Below are 22,444 nucleotides of genomic sequence, written 5' to 3'. Positions count from 1 at the left end.
TAGTGGTGAGAAAGTAGACACTTAACCCTAAGGTCAGGAACAGGCCAAGGGTGTCCTTTCTCATTGTGCCTATTAAACATCATACTGGAAGTCCTAGCTAGTGCAGTAAGACAAAAAAGGAAATAAAAAGTATACAGATTGGAATGGAGGAAATAAAACTATATTTGCAGATGACATGATGGTCTATGTAGAAAATGCCAAAGCATTGACAAACTCCTGGCCACAAGATCGCAGGATGTAAGTTAATATATAAAAGTTACTTGCTGGGACTTCCCTGCTGGCGCAGTGGTTGAGAGTCCGCCTGCCGATGCAGGGTACACGGGTTTGTGCCCCGGTCCGGGAAGATCCCACATGCCGCGGAGCGGCTGGGCCCGTGAGCCATGGCCACTGAGCTTGCGTGTCCGGAGCCTGTGCTCCGCAATGGGAGAGGCCACAACAGTGAGAGGCCCACGTACCGCAAAAAAAAAAAAAAAAAGTTACTTGCTTTCCTATATACCAGTAATGAACAATTGGAATTTGATTATTTAAAAGTGCCATTTATAATAGCATTCCCACAACACAGGATGTGACAAAAGACTCTAAGTGTATCACAAATGCATGAAACAACTTCACTGAAAGGGATGGAAAAATTAGGCACTGGCATAGGTAACTTTGGAAATGAGTGGAGTCTGTAAGACTAAAGACAAAATTTTCTCTATATATATTTAAAAATATATAAAGACACATATATATACACATACATACATATATATGGAGAGACAGAGATGCATATATATGCATGGGTTATTATATACCCATATATCTTCTTTCTCTGTCTACCGAGAGGGCCTATAAACAATGATATCCCAATAGTAACGAGTACACCTAACACCCAAATCTTGGTTTTTAATACCATTCTCCAACCAAAGATACCAGGGTTCCTTGGAGAAATGGCTGATTCTAGGACTTGGGCAGGAAATATGCAAGGTAAGACTAGAGCATCTTGTAGTGCCAGAAAGAGTTTTTTTAAAAAAGCACACACATACACAATGATGGAAGTATGTCAAATAGATCCAAGAGCCAACTGAAAGAGCTTCCAATGGCCAAAAGGGGAACAATTTGAGCAATGAAAGTATATAAAATAGTATTAGATTATAGTCCAAAGAATAAAATTAATGAGCCCATACTTATATAAATAAATTGAATATATTAATAAACGGGGGAGAAATCAAATATCCTATGCAGAATTCCAAATAAATGTTGGAGATACTCCATCCTCAAGGCGGTAACTTTGGAAATGAGGTAACTTTGAAATAACACCGCATTCTTTAAGTGTGGACTGTGCAGAGTGACTTTCTTCCAGAGTACAGTCTGGAAAGGGAGAAATAAAAGGGTAACTTTACCATGGAGAATCCTGACAAACACTACCTCAGCCAGGTGATCAACGTTAACATCAACAGGAATAATATTGATAGCATATATCCTTTATATGATGCCACTTTACCTGTGCGATCTTCTTCCCAGAAGCACTTAACACCTGTCTAACCACAAGAAAAAAATCAAGCAAACTGATATTGTGGTACATTATACAAAGTACCTGACCAGTACTTCTCAAGAACGTCAAGGCATAAGAAACAGGGCAAGTGTGAGAAACTGTCACAGCCAAGAGGAGCCTAAGGAGACATAATGACTAAATGTAAGGTGGTAACCTGGATAGGATCTTGGAACAGTAAAAGGACATTAGGGAAAAACTGAGGAAATATGAATAAAGTATGTACTTTGGTAAATAATAATGTATCAACATTGGTTCATTGTGACAAACACTTCAAACTAAAGTAAGCTGTTAATAATAGGCGATATTAGGTATAGGGTAAACGGAATCTATATATCTTTGCAATAATTCTGTAAATTTACAACTGTCCTAAAATAAAAGTTTATTTAAAGAAACACGATAAGCAAATAAAAGGCTAATGAAGAGCCAGAGGAAAAAAATCACATAGGTAGATGGGTCTGCTTAAATGATAAGCCAGGGCTTAACAGGAATTTCCTAGGGGACAGCTCCTTCTATGAAGAAAATGTCAGCAGACAAGAGATTAACAGGTGAGAATAGCACAGCATCTGGTCACTCAGATTTTTCTCCTGGCTCAATCTCCTGTATCTAAATCCAGTGGAGAGGGCTGTATGCAAAAACACAAACAAACCAACAAAAAACTTGGAAAGGTGTGTTTTATAAGACCTTCATAAATATCAAGGCCCAAGCGACAACTGGGTGCTACCCACCGGAGTTAGGGAAACTCTACTGTAGGTAGAGAATTCTCCACCCTTCTGTTGTGACACTGTGTTTCTTTAGTCCATCATGATCTCCAGCACATCAGCAGCAGTGGGGGCCTTAGGAGGGTACAGGACAAACTAGAAGAGGCACAGTGCCCAAGAGTCATGGCATTACACAGGGGAGAGTGACACCCACCTCTCAGCTGTCTGGATTTATTTATGGACACATGTGAGAGCTCCCTCAGCCCTCTCCCAAACATTTCATGGGGTTCTGGTCCTGCTAGTGCAGGAGAGAGGATAGGAGCCAGCCTAACACAGTTCACACACTCAACATCTCATCGGATATTCTCCACAGGCCTGGAAGGCAAGTTTTATCCCCAATTCACTGATGCTAAGACTCTCCCTTACAATAATGGATCTATAATAATTGCCAGGTTGACTCTTCCAGCTTTGAGTTCCGGAGGTAATGTGACTTTTACTTATCATTTCATGTCCTGACAACAGAAATTTTATGTGTCTCCACTGCCTTCGTAAGCCGAACAGTACTTTTGATTGCTTGGTATTGCTTTCCTATATTTTTTATCTTTCATTATTGTTATGATAAAAGTAATGTGTTTTTTAAAGAGAATATAAACAGATGAACAAAAAACAGAAAAAAATCACCCATAGATAACCACTGTTAATCTTTTAGTAGACACAGCTTTCCGAGTTTTTTCTGTACATGAATCACTAGGTATCTTTGTAGTTTTACAAAAATGGACTGATGCCGTATATATGGTTCTGGAAACTGGTTTTTTAAACATTTTACAATGCACCATAAACATTTTTCCATGCAATGGATGAAAATCTGCTACTGAAACACACAGGGCTGCAGTTGGATAAAGAGAGTGACACCTAAAGCATAGTATTAGCATAAGGTTAAATAAAGCATAGGGCCTTGCAAATGCCTGCCAGGGGCACTACACAAAAGGAATGTCTTCAAAGCCCCTTTGTGGGGCCCTGCAGCCACCCCTGAGTTCCCTTGGGCCCCTCGGGTGGAAGGGGTCCTGTAAACTTTTTTGCATCCACATAAACCCCCCCAATTTCTGTCTGGTTTTCTTCACCTCATCCTCCACCCTGGCCATCTCGTCAAATTCTCTTATCATCTCTTCATTGCTCAAATGCATATCGTGTATGGCCTCCTTGTATTCCTTGAGACACTGAGCCAGCCCCTTGTTGGTTTTTCTTTTGGCCTTCCTGGGTACATCATCCCCAGCTGGACGCTTTCCTGCAGCCCTTGGTTCGCTGGCTGGCTTTTCTTCTTTTGGCTTTCCCTCGCTCACTGGCCTTCCCTCACTCTCTGGTTTTCCTTCTTTTGGTTTTCCCTCACTCACTGGCTTTCCTTCTTTTGGCTTTGCCTCACTGTCTGGCTTTTCTTTATCCTTTAGTACTTCCTCATCTTCTGTCTTTCCCTTGAGACCTATCCTTCCCTTGTTTTCTAACTTTTCCTTGTCTTCCACAGTACAAGCTACTCCCGGCTTTCCCGCATCCGGTGGCTGTCCTTTGTTTTCCATCTTGCCTTGGTTCTCAGGCTTTCCTTCATTTTCACTGCAGAGTTTTTCCATGTTGAGTGTCCCTTCCTTTTCCTGTCCTGGGGATGGGGCAGGGGGAAGAGAAGACAAAGAGGAAACAAGGGAGACTGAGGGCTTGGGGATGGAATGCAGGTCCGGATAGTAGCAGTCGCTTCTCGCCCCTTGTCAGGGGTCCCCTGACCTGGCCAAGCCTTCTGCCCACCCTTTACCCCACCATTCCTCGTGCACACGTGAGCCAACCATTTCCCAGACAGACCCTGCCATTTTTCCCTACGCTTGCTCAGCATGGCAGAATGTGTGTAAATGTGTTGGGAAGTGGGCAGTGGGGCCCCCAATTCTGCCCGGGCCGTGCCCTCCACACTCCCCACCCCTCTGGGTCCCGGTCCCGTGCCCTCCTCCTTCACTGACCTGCGGGTATTCTGGACAGGTTCCTCCTCCTTCTCTAGCCCAGTAGAGCACTGGGAACAACAGACACGTACACCTGAAGACAGACAGGAGACCGGGAATGAGGCATCGGTGGATGCACAGGGACTCGGGTCCTTTTTCCGAATCCCGGTCCTCCTCATCCAACATTTCCCTCCCCCACCTCCTCCGCCCCCACAGCACCCCAGCCGCCATTTCTGTTCACTCCTCCGGCGCCAGACCAGGATGTTTTCCAAACTAATTTTGGATCTCTGCGTCCTTCTCCCCCAGAGGAAACTCGCCCCCCCACCCTTGAGGTCAACTTTTACTCTGCGCACAGAGTGCCAGAAGGGGTTTATTTCCACTGTCTCACTGCTGGGGCACCCCCCAACTCATCATCTCCGGCTCCAAAATGGACGGAGGGTAGAGAAGAAGTGTGCAGAAAGGCGAATGGGTACTTGGGGTGTCCGCCTTCCCCACCCTCTGCCCAATGGCCGCTTGCTCCCCCTTAGCTGTTTTTCCCACCGCCATCTCTATCTACACTCTGGCCAGCTCCCCTCGACCCGGACCCCATCCCCAACCTTTTTCCTTTCCGCGCCCGTTCCTCCTCCCCCATTCCGATGTCACGCAGGCAGCGACGAGAGCTCTCACACTGACCTGAAAGAACCTGGAGCAACAATTAGGGGCGCCCAGACGGCTCCGGGTCCGACAGCAGGGAGGGAGAGCTGGCACCCGGACCGGTGCCCACTTCGGAGCCCGGCGGTCACGTGAGCGCTGCGCCACCCGAGCTCCGCCCCCGCACCCCGCCCACCAGCCGGAGTCAGCAAGCCGCCCACCGCCTCCCTCCGGCAGGTTCCCCAGCCAACCTCTCCCGGCCCTTTTGTCCTTTTCCTCTTCTTGAGAAGTTGGTCACAGAAAGAATTTTAATAAAAAACACAGAAGCTTTTATTAATGGGCTGGGCGGTCCGGGGGAGGAGTCTATAACGTTGCTCTTAAATTCCGTTGAGAGAACGTAGACTCACCAGTGAAATCTTACGCATGTGAACTTTAATATTGTACAAAGGGTAGAATACTGCACTTTAGAAAAAAATTAAGAAAAATGTTCCCGTCAAAATGAAGCTGTCCCTTTTTCCTGGTATGCTCAAACATAAATTTTCTAATGAATTAAATATTTAAATCTGAAAATGAAATTATATTTGAAGCAGAATGAAAGAATGAGTTTTTTAAGTGAGACTGAATACACAACGGATGATGACCAGACCATATATGACAATAGAATTGTGACCCACAACCTCTGTAGCAAGCAGCCCCGCAAGCCAAATCACAGCCTCTACAGCAATCTTCAGGACTTGATCAATGACTGCCAGCCTCCCTATTTTTGCCCAGCCCCAATTAGAGAAACCTATATATGCTCCCCAAACCAGTAACAAAATGCCGCTGCTTCTAGTTACCTGGCTTCCAGCTTTTCCCTGACAAAAACTTCCAATTAGAGAAAACCTGGTCTTCCTTTTTTTCATTCTAAAGCTTTCCCATTCCCTTGCCTGTCTTTAAGTCTCTGCCAAACACAAGTTAGGGGAGCTAACTCCCTTGTTATAACACGCTGTGAATAACTAGCCTCTGCTTTTACATAAGCTTTCTGTGTAGAAGGTCTTTAAAAATATAATAACTGAAAGTTAAACAATTAAGAACAGCGTTGATGGATTTAATTACATTAAAATGTGTAACAGATTTGTTAAGGGATTGAGACACATGCATTTCTCCCTGCTCTTGTTTTTCTTTTATTTTTTATTGAAATATACTTGAATTACAATGTTGTGTTAATTACTGCTGTACAGCAAAGTGACTCAGTTATACATATATATATATATATACATTCTTTTTCATATTCTTTTCCATTATGGTTTATCAAAACATATTGAATATAGTTCCCTGTGCTCTACAGTAGGACATTGTTGTTTATCCATTCTATAAATACCAGTTTGCATCTGCTAATCCCAAACTCCTGCTCCTACCCTCTCCCACCCCCCTACCCTGCCTGCTCTTGTTGAGTGTACTGGTAAAATTTTCTGAAGGGCAACTTTGTAAATTGTTTAAAAATAAAAATATTTTATATTTTGGCCCAGCAATTCCACCTCTAATATTTATCCATGGAGATAATTAGTAAGGTGCTAAAATAGAATCTTATGTTTTAAAACGTTTTATGGTTTTAAATTCCCATAACAATTATTTGTTATGCATTTATCCTTTGCTGGAACTGGGGCTCCAGTAGTGATTCTGTAGGCTTTGTTTATAAAGGGAAAAAAATGGAGCATCACAATTGTCCATCGGTACAGATTTAGTTACATAATCTTCTTAGTACATTTGTTTACCCTAGTTATCTTTGGACATTTGGTTAGAAAAATAATCCTTTTATGTTGGGTGCTCAATATGCAGTAAAATTAATTATTAACTATCCATAACCCCAAATTACTGTGGATGGTGGGACACAAAGGATAACCAGAGGATGTGGTTTTGACCTCTAGAGAATACCACCTATCTGCCAGGCATTATGCTAGCTACCTTATCTGGTGTAGATTTCATTTATATCTGATTGAAGAACTCATGCTTCAATGAAGCGGAATGATTTATAAAGCTACAGTCTTAACTCACTGTAGTACTGGAATAAAGATAGAAAGAGGAATAAAACAGAGAGCCCACTAACATCTCCAGGTATAAAAGTTTTTAGTATATGATAAGGAAGCATTTCTGATCAGTAGTAAGATATAGGTTATTATGGAAATTAAACTTGTATAATTACTTTAATAGTTAAAGGAAAATGAAGAGCCATATTTTCTGACATACACTTAAATGCTTTTCAGAGTAGGCAAGAAAAATGAAACAAAAGGTATCCAGAATGGAAGGAAAGAAGTAAAACTATCTCTGTTTGCAAATGACATGATCATGCATATAGAAAATCCCAAGGAATCCACTAAAGAACTATGAGAAAGAAAGAGTTCAGCAATGTGGTAGAATACAAGATCAACATACGAAAATCAACTGTGTTTCTATATGCTAGCAAAAAACAATTCAAAGAGGAAAGTAAGGAAACATTTCCATTCAAAATATCATCAAAAAGAGGGGACTTCCCTGGTGTCCAGTGGTTAAGACTCCACACTCCCAATGCAGGGGGCCTGGGCTCAATCCCTGCTCAGGGAACTAGATCCCACATGCATGCCACAACTAGGAGTCCACATGCTGCAACTAAGAGTCTGCATACTACAACTAAAAGATCCTGCACACAGCAACGAAGATCCCACGTGCCGCAACTAAGACCCAGGGCAGCCAAATAAATAAATAAAAATTTAAAAACTTGCTTAGATTTCAAAAAAAATCATCAAAAATGATAAACCATTTAGAAATAAATTTATTTTGAAAATCCAAGACTTGTATACTGAAAACTATAAAGAATTGTTGAACAAAATTAAAGAATACCTAAATAAATGGAAAGATAGCCTATGTTCATAGATTGGAAGACTTCATATTGTTAAGATGGGCAATACTTCCTAAGCTGATCTACAGACTCGACACAACCTCTATCAAAATATCAGATGGTTTCTTTGCAGATTTTGATAAGCTGATCCCAAAATTCATATGGAAATGCAAGGAACTCAGAATAGACAAAAACAATCTTGAAAGGGAAGGATAAAGTTTGAGATCTCATACTTCCGTATTTCAAAACTTATTATATAGCTACAGGAATAAAGACAATGTGGTACTGGCATAAGGACATATAGACCAATGGAATAGAATTGAGAGTACAGAAATAAACCCTCAGATTTACAGTCAGTTGGTTTTCAACCAGAGTGCCAAGAAAATTTAGTGGTGAAAGAAGAGTCTTTTCAACAAATAATGGTGAGACAACTAGATATCCACATGCAAAAAATGAATTTGGACTCCCACGTCACACCACATACAGAACTTAACTCAAAAAAAATAAAGTCCTAAATATAAGAGCTAAAACCATTAAACTCTTAGAAGAAAATAAAGGTGTAATTCTTCATGATCTTGGATTAGGCAATGGTTTCTTAGATATGACACTAAAAGCTTAAGCAATAAAAGAAATATAGAAAAATGGGACTTCACCAAAATGTAAAACTTTTCATTTAAACAACACAATTAAGAAAGTGAAAAGACAACTCACAGAAAGGGAGAAAATTTTTGAAAGTAATATGTCTGATAAGGGACTTATATCTAGAATATACAAAGAGCACTTACAACTCAATAAAAAAAATAAACAATTTAAAAATGGGCAGGGAATTCCCTGGCAGTCCAGTGGTTAGGACTCTGCCCATCACGGCCAAGGGTGTGGGTTCAATCCCTGGTCGGGGAACTCAGATCCTGCAAGCCAAGCAGTGTGGCCAATAAATAAATAAAATAAAAATGGGCAAAGGATCTGAATAGATATTTCAGCAAAGGAAATATACAAATGACCTATAAGCACGATGTTCAACATCATTAGCTGTCAGGGAAATGCAAATTAAAACCACATTGAGATACCACTTCATACCCACTAGAATGGATATAATAAAAAAAGGCAGATAATAACAAGTGTTTGCAAATATGTAGAGAAATTAGAACCATCACACAGTGATGGTGGGAATGGGAAATGATGCAGCCACTGTGGAAAACAGGCTGTCTGGCAGTTTCTCAAAATGTTAAACCTTAAGTTATCATGTGACTTGACAATTTCACTTCTAAGTAAAGATCCAAGAGAAATGAAAAACTACGTTCACACAAAAACTTGTATGCAAAAGTCCTTGGCATCATTATTCATAATAATTAAAAAGTGGAAATATCCCTAATGTCCATCATCTGATGAATGGATAAATAAAGTGTGGTATAATAATGGAATACTATTTTTCAATAAAAATGGAATGAAGAGCTGATACATGCCAACAGGCACATGAAAAAATGCTCAACATCGCTAATCATCAGAGAAATGCAAATCAAAACCACAATGAGATATCACCTCACACCTGTCAGAATGGCTGTTATTGAAAAGACAACAAATAACAAGTGTTGGCGAGGATGTGGAGAAAAGGGAGCCCTCATGCACTGTTGGTGGGAATGTAAATTGGTGCAGCCACTATGGAAAACAGTATGGAGTTTCCTTAAAAAACTAAAAACAGAGCTACCATATGATTCAGCAGTTCCACTCCTGGGTATTTATCTGAAGAAAACAAAAACACTAATTACAAAAGATGTGTACCCTTATGTTCACTGCAGCATTATTTACAATAGCCCAGATATGGAAGCAACCCAAGTGCCCATCAATAGATGAATGGATAAAGAAGATGTGATATATAATGGAATACTACTCAGCCATAAAAAAAGAATGAAATATTGCCATTTATGACAACATGAATGAACCTAGATGGTATTATGCTAAATTAAATGTCAGACAAAGACAAATACTGTATGATTTCACTTATATGTGGATTCTAAAAATCAAAACAAATATAACAAAACAGAAACAGTTATAGATACAGAGGACAAACAGGTGGTTGCCAGAGAGGAGGGTGTTGGGGGGAAGAAAGAAATAGATGAGAGAGATTAAGAGGTACAAATTTCCTGTTGCAAAATAAATGAGTCACAGGTATGAAATGTGCAGTGCAGAATATAGTCAATAGCGATATAATATATCGGTATGGTGACATATTGTGACTTGACTTATTGTAGTGATCATTTTGAAATGTATAGAAATTCCAAATCACTATGTTGTGTAACAGGAGCTAACTTAGTGTTGTAGGTCAATTATACTTCAAAAACAAATAAGCAAACTGATAGAAAAAGAGATCAGATTTGTAGTTGCTAGAGTGGGGGGAGGGGGGAATTGGATGAAGGCAGACAAAAGGTACAAGTTCCAAATATAAGATAAATAATTTTTAAAAAAAGATAAATAATTACTAGGGATGTAATGTACAACATAAATATAATTAACACTGCTGTATGTTATATATGAAAAAGAGAGTAAATCCTGAGTTCTCATCACAAAAAAATTTTTTTCTATTTCTTTAATTTTGTATGTACATAAGATGATGGATGTCCACTAAACTTATTGTGATAATCATTTCATGATGTATGTAAATCATCAAATCATTATGCTGTACACCTTACATTTATACAGTGCTGTATGTCAATTATATCTCAAGAAAACTGGAAGAAAATAGTGGTAATAATAATAATAATAAAGAACCTAGCAGCTGAATACTTCCTGAATATAAGTGATCATTTTAAGCTGCTAATTTTTGGAATAATTTGTTATGCAGGAATAGTAACCAGAACAACCTAAAGAAAGGATATGATAATACCAAATATGATAATAGATAGTGCACATAGCGTAAAATATTTACTATCTGGTCCTTTACAGAAAATTTTGTCAGTCCATGTCTTAGACCAAAGGGAACAACTAAACCTCCACCACCACCACAACCATCATCATTAAGATATGATGCTGAGTAAGTACTAATATAGATGCATATCAGGGTACAGGTAACATTTCATTCTTTTAAGGGGAGTAACTTTATTTAATACAATTTTAAACTTACAAAAAATTATTCTGTGTATTTTTGAAACAACTAATTCTTGAGTACTGGAAACCCATAAAGTAAAAGTTGATGGCCTAATGGAAAGAGTCTAGAATTCAGACTTTGCACTTTAAAAAAAGTATTTAACCTCTTTTAGGCCCAGTTGGTTTGCCCATCTATGAAACAGGAGAATGGATAACTATCAAAAGACTGACAGTATTGAGTGTTGGCAAGGATATAGAGTAACTGGAACCCACATACCTACTCTAGGAAGTGTAAATTGATAGCCACTTTGGAAAACTGTCAATATCTACTAAGGCCAAACACTCAAATACGTTTTGACTCAGCAGTTGCACTCTTGGTATATTTCAACAGAAATATGTCCTTGTGTACACCAAAAGACATGAACAAGACTGATTATTAAGCTCAAAACTTAAAGCAATGCAAATGTCCATTAACAGAAAAAGAGTGTTATAGTCCTATAATGCATTACAATACAGACATGAAAATGAACAAACTACAACCACAAACAACAATATGGGATAAATATCACAAATATAACACTGATACTTCCATTGTAATCCCTCCATCTCTCTCCTCCCTACAAAAATACATACCTGTGGAGTCACAAATGGGGGCAGATTTGAGGCCACAAGAAAGAATTTAGGGAGAGGGAAAAGCAGAACAGCCCCTAGAACTCAACCTGATGTCTGACATCCCCAGCTGTTGGAGTTTAAGGGAAAAACATTATGCATTTTATGCTTATGAATTTTAATTTGAATTAATTCTCCAAATGGAGATTAAGATGGGTCAAACAAATTAACTCTGTATTAGCTTTTATTTTAAAGTATTTCCTGTCAAGCAGATTGATGCAGAGAAGCACAGTTTCTATACACTTCTAATAGGTTCAAACACTCAAAGGCTAATACCATGTCTGATAGACCAGACAGTAAAGTGAGATTCAGGAGATCACCTGGGTCCTGGTGTCAGTTCTGACCCAATAGCTGTGTGACCTTGGGTAATGCCCTTCACCTCTCTGTGAAGATCCTATCTGGGAAAAGACACTGTGTTCCTAGAAGGGATAGAATTCACTATGCCAGTCCAATTATTTTAACAAGAACAATAACTATGAACCTTACGCTTTCTTAAAACAAAATTCCCAGTGGTGTACGACAAAATACCTGGTCAAACATCATGTCCACCCAAAGTCATATGGTCACCACCTAACTTTAACTCCCAAGAGCTGACATTGTTCACACGTACCTCTGTATAAGGAACCTTTTGAAGGAATACTTAGTGACATCATGGTCAGGTTTCAGGATTTCACAAGAACTTTAGGGCAACAGCAGATCAGTGAGGGGCAGGACTGAGCATGTCACAACCCCCAGATGGACGCTAGGACACATGGCAAGGACTGGACTGACAACCTGCTAGAGGGGAGTACAGAGCTCCCACGCTCCACTCATGCCCACAAGTAATCCTAGATTTGCTTTTAAACTCCCTCATATTAAGGAGAAAGCACAAATGGCCATTTTTTCAAACTTCCTCCTCCCCAACACCACACTCATTCCATTCTCTTCTTATCCAGGAGTAACCAGTCATAATCAAAGAGGAGGAGGGCAATGATGGGTTAGGAATCACGACCAACACCATTTTGTTGACCCCTGTCCTGGAGAAAATTTTAGTGAGATTTTCATCCTGCCAAGTTAATGTGGTGGGTTTTATTTTGCCAGGCATATATGCTGGAAGGTGAAAAAATAAAATCAACTTAATATTCAGATAGCTTGAGGAAAAATATAGTGGGGGAGAGTCAGTTTTCTCTTGATCTATTACTATGGTTCTTTTTTTTTACATCTTTATTGGAGTATAATTGCTTTACAATGGTGTGTTAGTTTCTGCTTTATAACAAAGTGAACCAGCTATACATATATGTATGTTCCCATATCTCCTCCCTCTTGCATCTCCCTCCGTCCCACTCTCCCTATCCCACCCATCCAGGTGGTCACAAAGCACCGAGCTGATCTCCCTGTGCTATGCGGCTGCTTCCCATTAGCTATCTATTTTACGTTTGGTAGTGTGTATATGTCCATGCCTCTCTCTCGCTTTGTCACAGCTCACCCTTCCCCCTCCCCATATCCTCAAGTCCATTCTCTAGTAGGTCTGTGTCTATATTTCTGTCTTACTCCTAAGTTCTTCATGACATTTTTTTTCTTAGATTCCATATATATGTGTTACCATACGGTATTTGTCTTTCTCTTTCTGACTTACTTCACTCTGTATGACAGACTCTAGGTCTATCCACCTCACTACAAATAACTCAATTTCATTTCTTTTTATGGCCGAGTAATATTCCATTGTATATATGTGCCACATCTTCTTTACCCATTCATCCAATGATGGGCACTTAGGTTGTTTCCATCTCCTGGCTATTGTAAATAGAGCTGCAATGAACATTTTGGTACATGACTCTTTTTGAATTATGGATTTCTCAGAGTATATGCCCAGTAGTGCGATTGCTGGGTCATATGGTAATTCTATTTGTATTTTTTTAAGGAACCTCCATACTGTTCTCCATAGTGGCTGTACCAATTCACATTCCCACCAGCAGTGCAAGAGTGTTCCCTTTTCTCCACACCCTCTCCAGCATTTATGGTTTCTAGATTTTTTGATTATGGCCATTCTGACTGGTGTGAGATGATATCTCATTGTAGTTTTGATTTCCATTTCTCTAATGATTAATGATGTTGAGCATTGTTTCACGTGTTTGTTGGCAATCTGTATATCTTTGGAGAAATGTCTATTTAGGTCTTCTGCCCATTTTTGGAGTGGGTTGTTTGTTTTTCTGATAATGAGCTGCATGAGCTGCTTTTAAATTTTGGAGATTAATCCTTTGTCGGTTGCTTCATTTGCAAATACTTTCTCCCATTCTGAGGGTTGTCTTTTGGTCTTGTTTATGGTTTCCTTTGCTGTGCAAAAGCTTTGAAGTTTCATTAGGTCCCATTTGTTCATTTTTGTTTTTATTTCCATTTCTCTAGGAGGTGAGTCAAAAAGGATCTTGCTGTGATTTATGTCATAGAGTGTTCTGCCTATGTTTTCCTCTAAGAGTTTGATAGTTTCTGGCCTTACATTTAGGTCTTTAATCCATTTTGAGCTTATTTTTGTATATGTTGTTAGGGAGTGTTCTAATCTCATACTTTTACATGTACCTGTCCAGTTTTCCCAGCACCACTTATTGAAGAGCCTGTCCTTTCTCCACTGTACATTCCTGCCTCCTTTATCAAAGATAAGGTGACCATATGTGTGTGGGTTTATCTCTGGGCTTTCTATCCTGTTCCATTGATCTATCTTTCTGTTTTTGTGCCAGTACCATACTGTCTTGATTACTGTAGCTTTGTAGTATAGTCTGAAGTCGGGGAGCCTGATTCATCCAGCTCCGTTTTTCGTTCTCAAGATTGCTTTGGCTATTCGGGGTCTTTTGTGTTTTCATACAAATTGTGAAATTTTTTGTTCTAGCTCCGTGAAAAATGCCAGTGGTAGTTTGATAGGGATTGCATCGAATCTGTAGATTGCTTTGGGTAGTTAGAATCATTTTCACAATGTTGATTCTTCCAATCCAAGAACATGGTATATCTCTCCATCTATTTGTATCATCTTTAATTTCTTTCATCAGTGTCTTATAATTTTCTGCATACAGGTCTTTTGTCTCCTTAGGTAGGTTTATTCCTAAATATTTTATTCTTTTTGTTGCAATGGTAAATGGGAGTGTTTTCTTGATTTCACTTTCAGATTTTTCATCATTAGTGCATAGGAATGCCAGAGATTTCTGTGCATTAATTTTGTATCCTGCAACTTTACCAAATTCATTGATTAGCTCTAGTAGTTTTCTGGTATCATCTTTAGGATTCTCTATGTATAATATCATGTCATCTGCAAACAGTGACAGCTTTACTTCTTCTTTTCCGATTTGGATTCCTTTAATTTCCTTTTCTTCTCTGATTGCTGTGGCTAAAACTTCCAAAACTATGTTGAATAAGAGTGGTGAGAGTGGGCAACCTTGTCTTGTTCCTGATCTTAGTGGAAATGCTTTCAGTTTTTCACCATTGAGGATGATGTTGGCTGTGGGTTTGTCATATATACCATGGTTCATTTAATATGAGTAAGAGGCAGGTCCTTCATTTATCTGCTTCTGGGTTTTTAGTTTGTTTCTTTTATTTATTAAAATCAATTCAAAAGAAGTTTGTGATATTTTTATTCTATTAACACTCTTTCTCCCTGATTCATGCTTACAATATGTTATTTACTGTACTTAAAGCCATTTCCCTTATTTAGCCTTTTTCAAAAAACAGAGCATTAGAGCATGATTGCTCCTCATTCGCCTACCAGGTAAAAAATCAGATGTACTCATTGTCCCTTCTAGTCTTTAACACCAAGCGAGGTTTTTCTCTCTACTTACCAGATCCATCTGTCTCAATCACCCCTGCACTCTCAGCCAAATTATAGTGCATTTTATTTTTTATTTTTATTTTATTTTATTTTTGACTGCATTGGGTCTTCATGCAGTAGCAAGAGGGGGCTACTCTTGGTTGCAGTGCATGGGCTTCTCATTGCAGTGGCTTCTCTTGTTGCAGAGCACAGGCTCTAGGCACGCAGGCTGCTTCAGTATTTGTGGCGCACGGACTTTGTTGCTCTATGGCATGTGGGATCTTCCTGGACCAGGGATCGAACCCATGTGCCCTGCATTGGCAGGCGGATTCTTAACCTCTGTGCCAACAGGGAAGTTCTATAGGTGCATTTTAGATGTTCTTTTATTAATCCTTCTGTTTATTTTCTGAATTTACAAGTACCAAACAGCCAAAGCACACAACTGTCCTAATGGATTCAATACATCAAAATGCCTTCCAATACAATATGTATGAGACAAATGTGCTAGAATAACTTTGGTAAAAACATTTGTATGGTATAATGACAAACACTGGTGTTTTGAAGCAACAACAATTAGCATGATATAATTGACTTAGTGAATTTTTTTTTCTGAACATGTCCACAGCTTTCTCTGAACACGCAACTCTAAAAAGAACCTTTGCTTTCCCCAAATTTTATTTATTTATTTATTTTTTGCGGTACGCGGGCCTCTCACTGCCGTGGCCTCTCCCGCCGTGGAGCACAGGCCCCGGACGCGCAGGCCCAGCGGCCACGGCCCACGGGCCCAGCCGCTCCGCGGCACGTGGGATCCTCCCGGACCGGGGCACGAACCCGCGTCCCCCGCACCGGCAGGCGGACTCCCAACCACTGCGCCACCTCCAAATTTTATTTTGATGTGTAAGACAATAATGTGGCATTCTGTTCCCCCACAGGGGATTTACTTGCAGGTTATTTTGTGATAGTTTGTCTACGTCTTTGCCATAAAATCCTTTTTCAAGTCCTTTTATAACATTTTTCTAATATACCAGATAATGATAAATAATAGTCCTGATGAGAAGGCTCAGCTTTTGTGCACCCTGTCTCTAATGATGGTAATTTTATTATTTCACCATGAAACAAACATCATATTAGCAAAGGGATTTAAAGCATATATGGAGATTAATTGAAGGTTTTTTTCCCCTTTACATTATAAAGTGAAACATATTTGTATTTTACTCAATCTGAAACATTTTGTCTGCTATGTCTTTTTTTGTTCATCTTTTACTATACCAGATATAGTTGTTAATCATTTATGTAGAATTTTTATATCCTTGTTTATAAATATGACCACTCAACTCTTTTTAGCATGCTCTTTCATATATTTCCTTTAAATAAAAATGTAATTTTCTTCATAATCTATTGTTTTCATTAACAACAACAACAACAAAAATACCTCTTCTTAATGGTCTGACATTAAGTACTTTTGGAAGCCTGGCCATTTGGGATGGTAGCTCTTTGATGACCTCAATTTCTTCCATTTTCTTAATCCTTAAGTCTTTTTTGGGGGAGGTTTAATTTCTGTAATTTATACTTTCCACAAATCCACACATTTTATCAATATTTTCAATTGTATCACATAGATATTTGAAAGAGCTATCTTTTTCATAGAATAATATTTTCTATATTATTCCTTTTTTTCCCTAAGGAGGTTACTTAGATGTGTAATCTATTATTTTTTTCCCCAGGCAACAGCTCTCATATTTATTCACCAACTATATGGTTAAGGGTGGTTTTCTTGGATTTATGTATTGTCAAGACAAACAGTTTTGGGACATCCCTGGTGGCGCAGTGGTTAAGAATCCGCCTGCCAATGCAGGGGACATAGGTTCTATCCCTGGTCCAGGAAGATCCCACATGCCGCAGAGCAACTAATCCCGTGTGCCACAACTACTGAGCCTGCGCTCTAGAGCCTGTGTGTCGCAACTACTGAGCCTGCATGCTACAACTACTGAAGCCCGTGCACCTAGAGCCTGTGCTCCACAAGCAGAGAAGCCACTGCAACAAGAAGCCCGCACACTGCAACGAAGAGTAGCCCCCGCTTGCCACAACTAGAGAAAGCCCGCATGCAGCAAAAGACCCAACGCAGCCAAAAATAAATAAAATAAAAAAAGTAAAGACAAACAATTTTAATCTTGGTTAACTTTTAAGGATATTTTACATTTTTCATAAATATACTTATTTTTGTTTGTGTTCTGTATTTGGAGACTGGTTTTGCCATTTTTCCCTTTTTGGCAATTCACTGAGACTTTTGTTCAGAATTGGAGCAGTGGCTTTCCAGGCAGGTCCCTTGTTTTCCAGGAGCTCATCCCCTAAGTTGGAGAGTTCCTGTTCAAGCCAGGGTGGCTTAGCCCAGGATATCAGATTCTGGGTTGGTGGACAAATGGCCCAAACGTGGCCAGCATCATTGCTCTGGCATTATGTACCTGGGTTACAGAAGTCATAGTCTCAAAGACCTGAAGCTGAATTTTCTACAACTAAGGTGCTGTAGATGGCGCCTGTAAAGCGGTTTGTCAGTGGAGGCTACAGAAAGCTTTTAGATAGTCGGGTTATTCGATGCCTTCTAATTGGCTTTTGCCAGGTAGAACTACCCAATCACATTTAACCACGTGGGGGCTCATTGATAGGGTTTGCTGCATTACATTTCATCTAGTCAGATGTTGCCGGTACTCAATACCTCATCTGCATACACGGTATATAAATAGCTCGCGGTCACTACCACATTTCTCTTTCATTCTAAGGTATTGGAAAACTATGTCCATCATGGCTGAGCATTCTTCTAAATCTATCTTTGCCAAGAAGGGCTTCAATAAAGCCACTTCCAAAACAGAGAAGGGGGAGATGGATAGAGATACTCTAGTAGCTATTACTCCACCCCTGTCTACAAGGCTCTGAAGCAGGTCCACTCTAACATTGGTATTTCATTAAATGTCATGCACAGCATGAATTATTTTCTTAACAATATCACTGGGAGTATTTCAGACTATGCCTCCCTCCTGGCCCGCTCCACCAAGTGCTCCATCATCACCTCCAGAGAGATCCTCATCTCCTTGTGCCTGCTGCTGCCTGGGAATATCGGAAAGCATGTCGTGTCTGAGGCCACCAAGGTAGTCATCAGAAACACCACCCGCAAATGAGCTGCCTCCAGACCAGCTGAGCATCGCAAACCAAAGGCTCTTTTCAGAGCCACCTCAGTTTTCTTAATAAGAACTGTATTCTAATAAAGTTTGATCTACTTTATTTTTTAAAGTGTGGCATCCTGCTAATTTTTAAACATCTTTTTTACAAAGAACTAAATATTATCAACTACATTTTAATATACCTATGGTCTAATTTGCTCAAAATGAAATAGTGAGTTTTGTTCAATAATGTTGCATTATACCACTTTACTAAAGAGTCAGTTCTTTTATTTTTCTAGGTCAACCTTTCACAGGGTCTGTAAGGTAAAGTTATTTACCTTTTTCACTCTCATTTTCTCATGAATGTATGGCAAAATTTTCCAGAGATTCATTATGTACCATAATGACAACAAATTAAATGCAGGAACATGTATAAGAATTCAACAGACATATTAGAACAGATATTAAGGAGATTTTCTTTTTTTAAATTGAAGTATAGTTGATTTACAATGTTGTATTAGTTTCTGGTGTACAGCAAAGTGATTCAGTTATACATATATATAATCTTTTTCATATTCTTTTTCATTACAGTTATTACAAGATATTGAATATAGTTCCCTGTACTGTATAGTAGGACCTTGTTGTTTATCTGTTTTATACATAGTAGTTTGTGTCTGCTAATCCCAAACTCTTATTTACTCCTTCCCCCTCCTTGCCCCTTTGGTAACCATAAGTGTGTTTTCTATGTTTGTGAGTCTGTTTGTTTTGTAAACAAGTACATTTGTATCATATTTTAGATTCCACATATAAGTGATATCATATGGTATTCATCTTTCTTTGACTTACTTCACTTAGTATGATGATCTCTAGGTCCATCCAAGTTGCTGTAAATGGCATTATTTTATTCTTTTTCATGGCTGAGTAGTATTCCATTGTATATATTCCACATCTTTATCCATTCGCGTCAATGGGCATTTAGGTTGCTTCCATGTCTTGGCTATTGTAAATAGTGCTGCTATGAACATTGGGGTGCATGTATCTTTTCACATTAGAGTTTTCTCCAGTTATATGCTGAGGAGTGGGATTGCTGGATCACATGGTAACTTTATTTTTATTTATTTATTTATTTGCGGTATGCAGGCCTCTCACTGCTTTGGCTTCTCCCATTGCAGAGCAGAGGCTCTGGACGCACAGGCTCAGCGGCCATGGCTCACGGGCCCAGCTGCTCCGTAGCATGTGAGATCTTCCCAGACCGGGGCATGAACCTGTGTCGCCTGCATTGGCAGGCGGACTCTCAACCACTGCACCACCAGGGAAGCCCTATTTTTATTGTTTTAAAGAACTTCCATACTGTTTTCCATAGTGGCTGCACCAATTTACATTCCCACCAACTGTGTAGGAGGGTTCCCTTTTCTCCACACCCTCTCCAGCATTTATTATTTGTAGACTTTTTGATGATGGCCATTCTGACTGGAGTGAGGTGATACCTCATTGTAGTTTTGATTTGCATTTCTTTGATAATTAGTGATGTTGCGCATCTTTTTATGTGCCTGTTGGCCATCTGTATGTCTTCTCTGGAGAAATGTCTACTTAGGTCTTCTGCCCATTTTTTTGGTTGGGTTTTATTGTTATTGAGTTGTATTCAAATATTTTTTTTAAAATTCCTATCTCCTCATGACTCTTTTAGGAAATACATTTTGTGTGAGAATTTATAATTTAAGTTTATATGATGTAATAGTTACTTTATTGTAAGCTTTAAATGAATTAAAAATAAATCTATTAAAATTCTTCATGTTAATATTTAATACAGTAGATGTTGACAGATATAACCCACATAAAAAATTTAAAACTGCATATTTTTTAAATCTGTAAAATGCTCTGAGACCAAAACTGTTCCAGGTATTGTTTGCAGGTAATCAGATCAACTGAAAATTCCTGGCCTCTTTTTTCAGCGGTTTTTCTCCAGGAGGGGATGGCCTTTCCTTCCCAGTCTTGCCAAAGTCTATTTGCATATTTCTAGACAAGAGTTATTTCCATTGCTCTAAGTTGCCTAAAGCTCTCAGTTATAAATAGCTCCCATAGAATGAGAATCAAATAAACCAGAAGGTTTTATACATAATTTTCCTTTGAAGAAAAAATTTTCCCTGTAGTTCTCCCATTTTTGATAAACAATAATCTCAAAGAAAGAGTTTTTACTGAGGTATAATTAACATACTTTATATTTTAGTTTCAAGTGTACAACATAATGACTCGATATTTGTATATATTTTGAAATGATCACCACAGTAAGTCTAGTTAACATCTGTCAACATACATAGTTACAGAATTTTTTTTGTAACTGGAAGTTTGTACCTTTTGACTCCCTTCACACATTTCACCCACCTCCTACCCACCACCTGTGGCAACCACCAATCTGTTCCTTATAACTGTGAGCTTGGTTTTTTGAGATTCCATATAAAAGTGTGATCATACAGTGTTTGTCTTTCTCTGACCTATTTTACTTAGCATAATGCCCTCAAGGCCCATCCATGTTGTTGCAAAAGACAATATTTCTTTTTTTTGTGGCTGAATAATATTCTATTGTAAACTTTTTTTTTTTAGGCCACGCTGCACGGCTTGTGGGATCTTAGTTCCCGGACCAGAGATTGAACCCACACCCTTGGCAGTGAAAGCATGGAGTCCTAACCACTGGACTGCCAGGGAATTTCCCACACTGTTTTGATTATTGTAGTTTTGTAGTAAGCTTTGAAATCAGGGAGTTTGAGACCTCCAACTTTGTTATTCCTTTCCTAGATTGTTTTGGTTCTTCAGGGTCCCTTGGTATTCCATTATGAATTTTAGGATGGATTTTTCTATTTCTGCAAAAAATATCATTGGGATTTTGATAGGAATTACTTTGAATCTATAGATCACTTCGGGCAGTATTGCCATCTTAACAATATTAAGTCTTCCAATTCATGAACACAGGATGTCTTTCCATTTCTTTCTGTCTTTAATTTCTTTCAGCAACATTTTGCAGGTTTTTAAAAATTGAAGTATAGTTTATTTACAATATTGTGTTGGTTTTAGCTGTAGAGCAAAGTGATTAAGTTATATATATGTATATATTTTCAGATTCTTTCCCATTATAGGTTATTACAAGATACTAAATATAGTTCCCTGTGCTATACAGTAAATCCTTGTTGTTTATCTATTTTATATATAGTAGTGTGTATCTGTTAATCCCATACTCCTAATTTATCCCTCTCTTCCTTTCCCCTTTGGTAACCATAAGTTTGTTTTCTGTGTTTGTGAGTCTGTTTCTGTTTCATCAATAAATTTATCTGTATTATTTTTTTACATTCCACATATAAGTGATATATAATATTTGTCTTTCTCTGTCTGACTTCATTTAGTATGATATTCTCTAGGTCCATCCATGTTGCTGCAAATGGCAATATTTCATTATTTTTTATGGCTGAGTAATATTCCATTATAAATATGTACTATGTCTTCTTAAGCCAGTCATCTGTTGATGGGCACTTGGTTTGTTTCCATGTCTTGGCTATTGTAAATAGTATTGCTATGAACATTGGGGTGCATGTATCTTTTTGAATTAAAAGTTTTGTCTTTTCCAGATATATGCCCAGGAGTGGGATTGCTGGATCTTATGATATCTCCATTTTTATTTTAGTTTTTTTTTTTCTTTTGTGGTACGCAGGCCTCTCACTGTTGTGGCCTCTCCCATTGTGGAGCACAGGCTCCGGACGCGCAGGCTCAGTGGCATGGCTCACGGGCCCAGCCGCTCCATGGTATGTGGGATCTTCCTGGACTGGGGCACGAACCCATGTCCCCTAGCATCGGCAGGCAGACTCTCAACCACTGCGCCACCAGGGAAGCCCCATTTTTAGTTTTTTACGGAAGCTGCATACTGTTTTCCATAGTGGCTGCACCAATTTACATTCCCACCAACAGCGTAGGAGGGTTCCCTTTTCTCTACACACTTTCCTGCATTTATTATTTGTAGACTTTTTGATAATAGCCATTCTGACTAGTGTGAGGTGATACCTCATTGTAGTTTTTGAAACCATGCACCTCA

The 22,444-nt window shown here is 39.0% G+C and overlaps 1 protein-coding gene across 2 annotated transcripts; it reads right to left on the bottom strand.

The window, feature by feature from the left end:
- Positions 1-2,912: 2,912 nt before the first annotated feature.
- On the bottom strand, positions 2,913-4,983 carry TCEAL4 (transcription elongation factor A like 4). Of its 2 annotated transcripts, none has more exons than XM_082864684.1 (3): positions 4,881-4,983; positions 4,230-4,302; positions 2,913-3,875 (listed from the first exon to the last, which is right to left on the bottom strand). In XM_082864684.1, exon 3 carries the CDS (start codon positions 3,852-3,854, stop codon positions 3,210-3,212), a length of 645 nt encoding a protein of 214 aa, XP_082720810.1. In that variant the 5' UTR covers positions 3,855-3,875; positions 4,230-4,302; positions 4,881-4,983; the 3' UTR covers positions 2,913-3,209. The 2 variants fall into 2 exon arrangements, with proteins under 2 accessions (XP_082720810.1, XP_082720809.1); XM_082864683.1 differs by having other exon boundaries at positions 2,913-3,880; positions 4,881-4,927.
- Positions 4,984-22,444: the final 17,461 nt, after the last annotated feature.

The sequence above is a fragment of the Leucopleurus acutus genome, assembly GCF_964270905.1.
Source record: "Leucopleurus acutus genome assembly, chromosome: X".
Classification (NCBI taxonomy): domain Eukaryota; kingdom Metazoa; phylum Chordata; class Mammalia; order Artiodactyla; family Delphinidae; genus Leucopleurus; species Leucopleurus acutus.
This window is presented reverse-complemented; position numbering and strand designations above follow the sequence as displayed.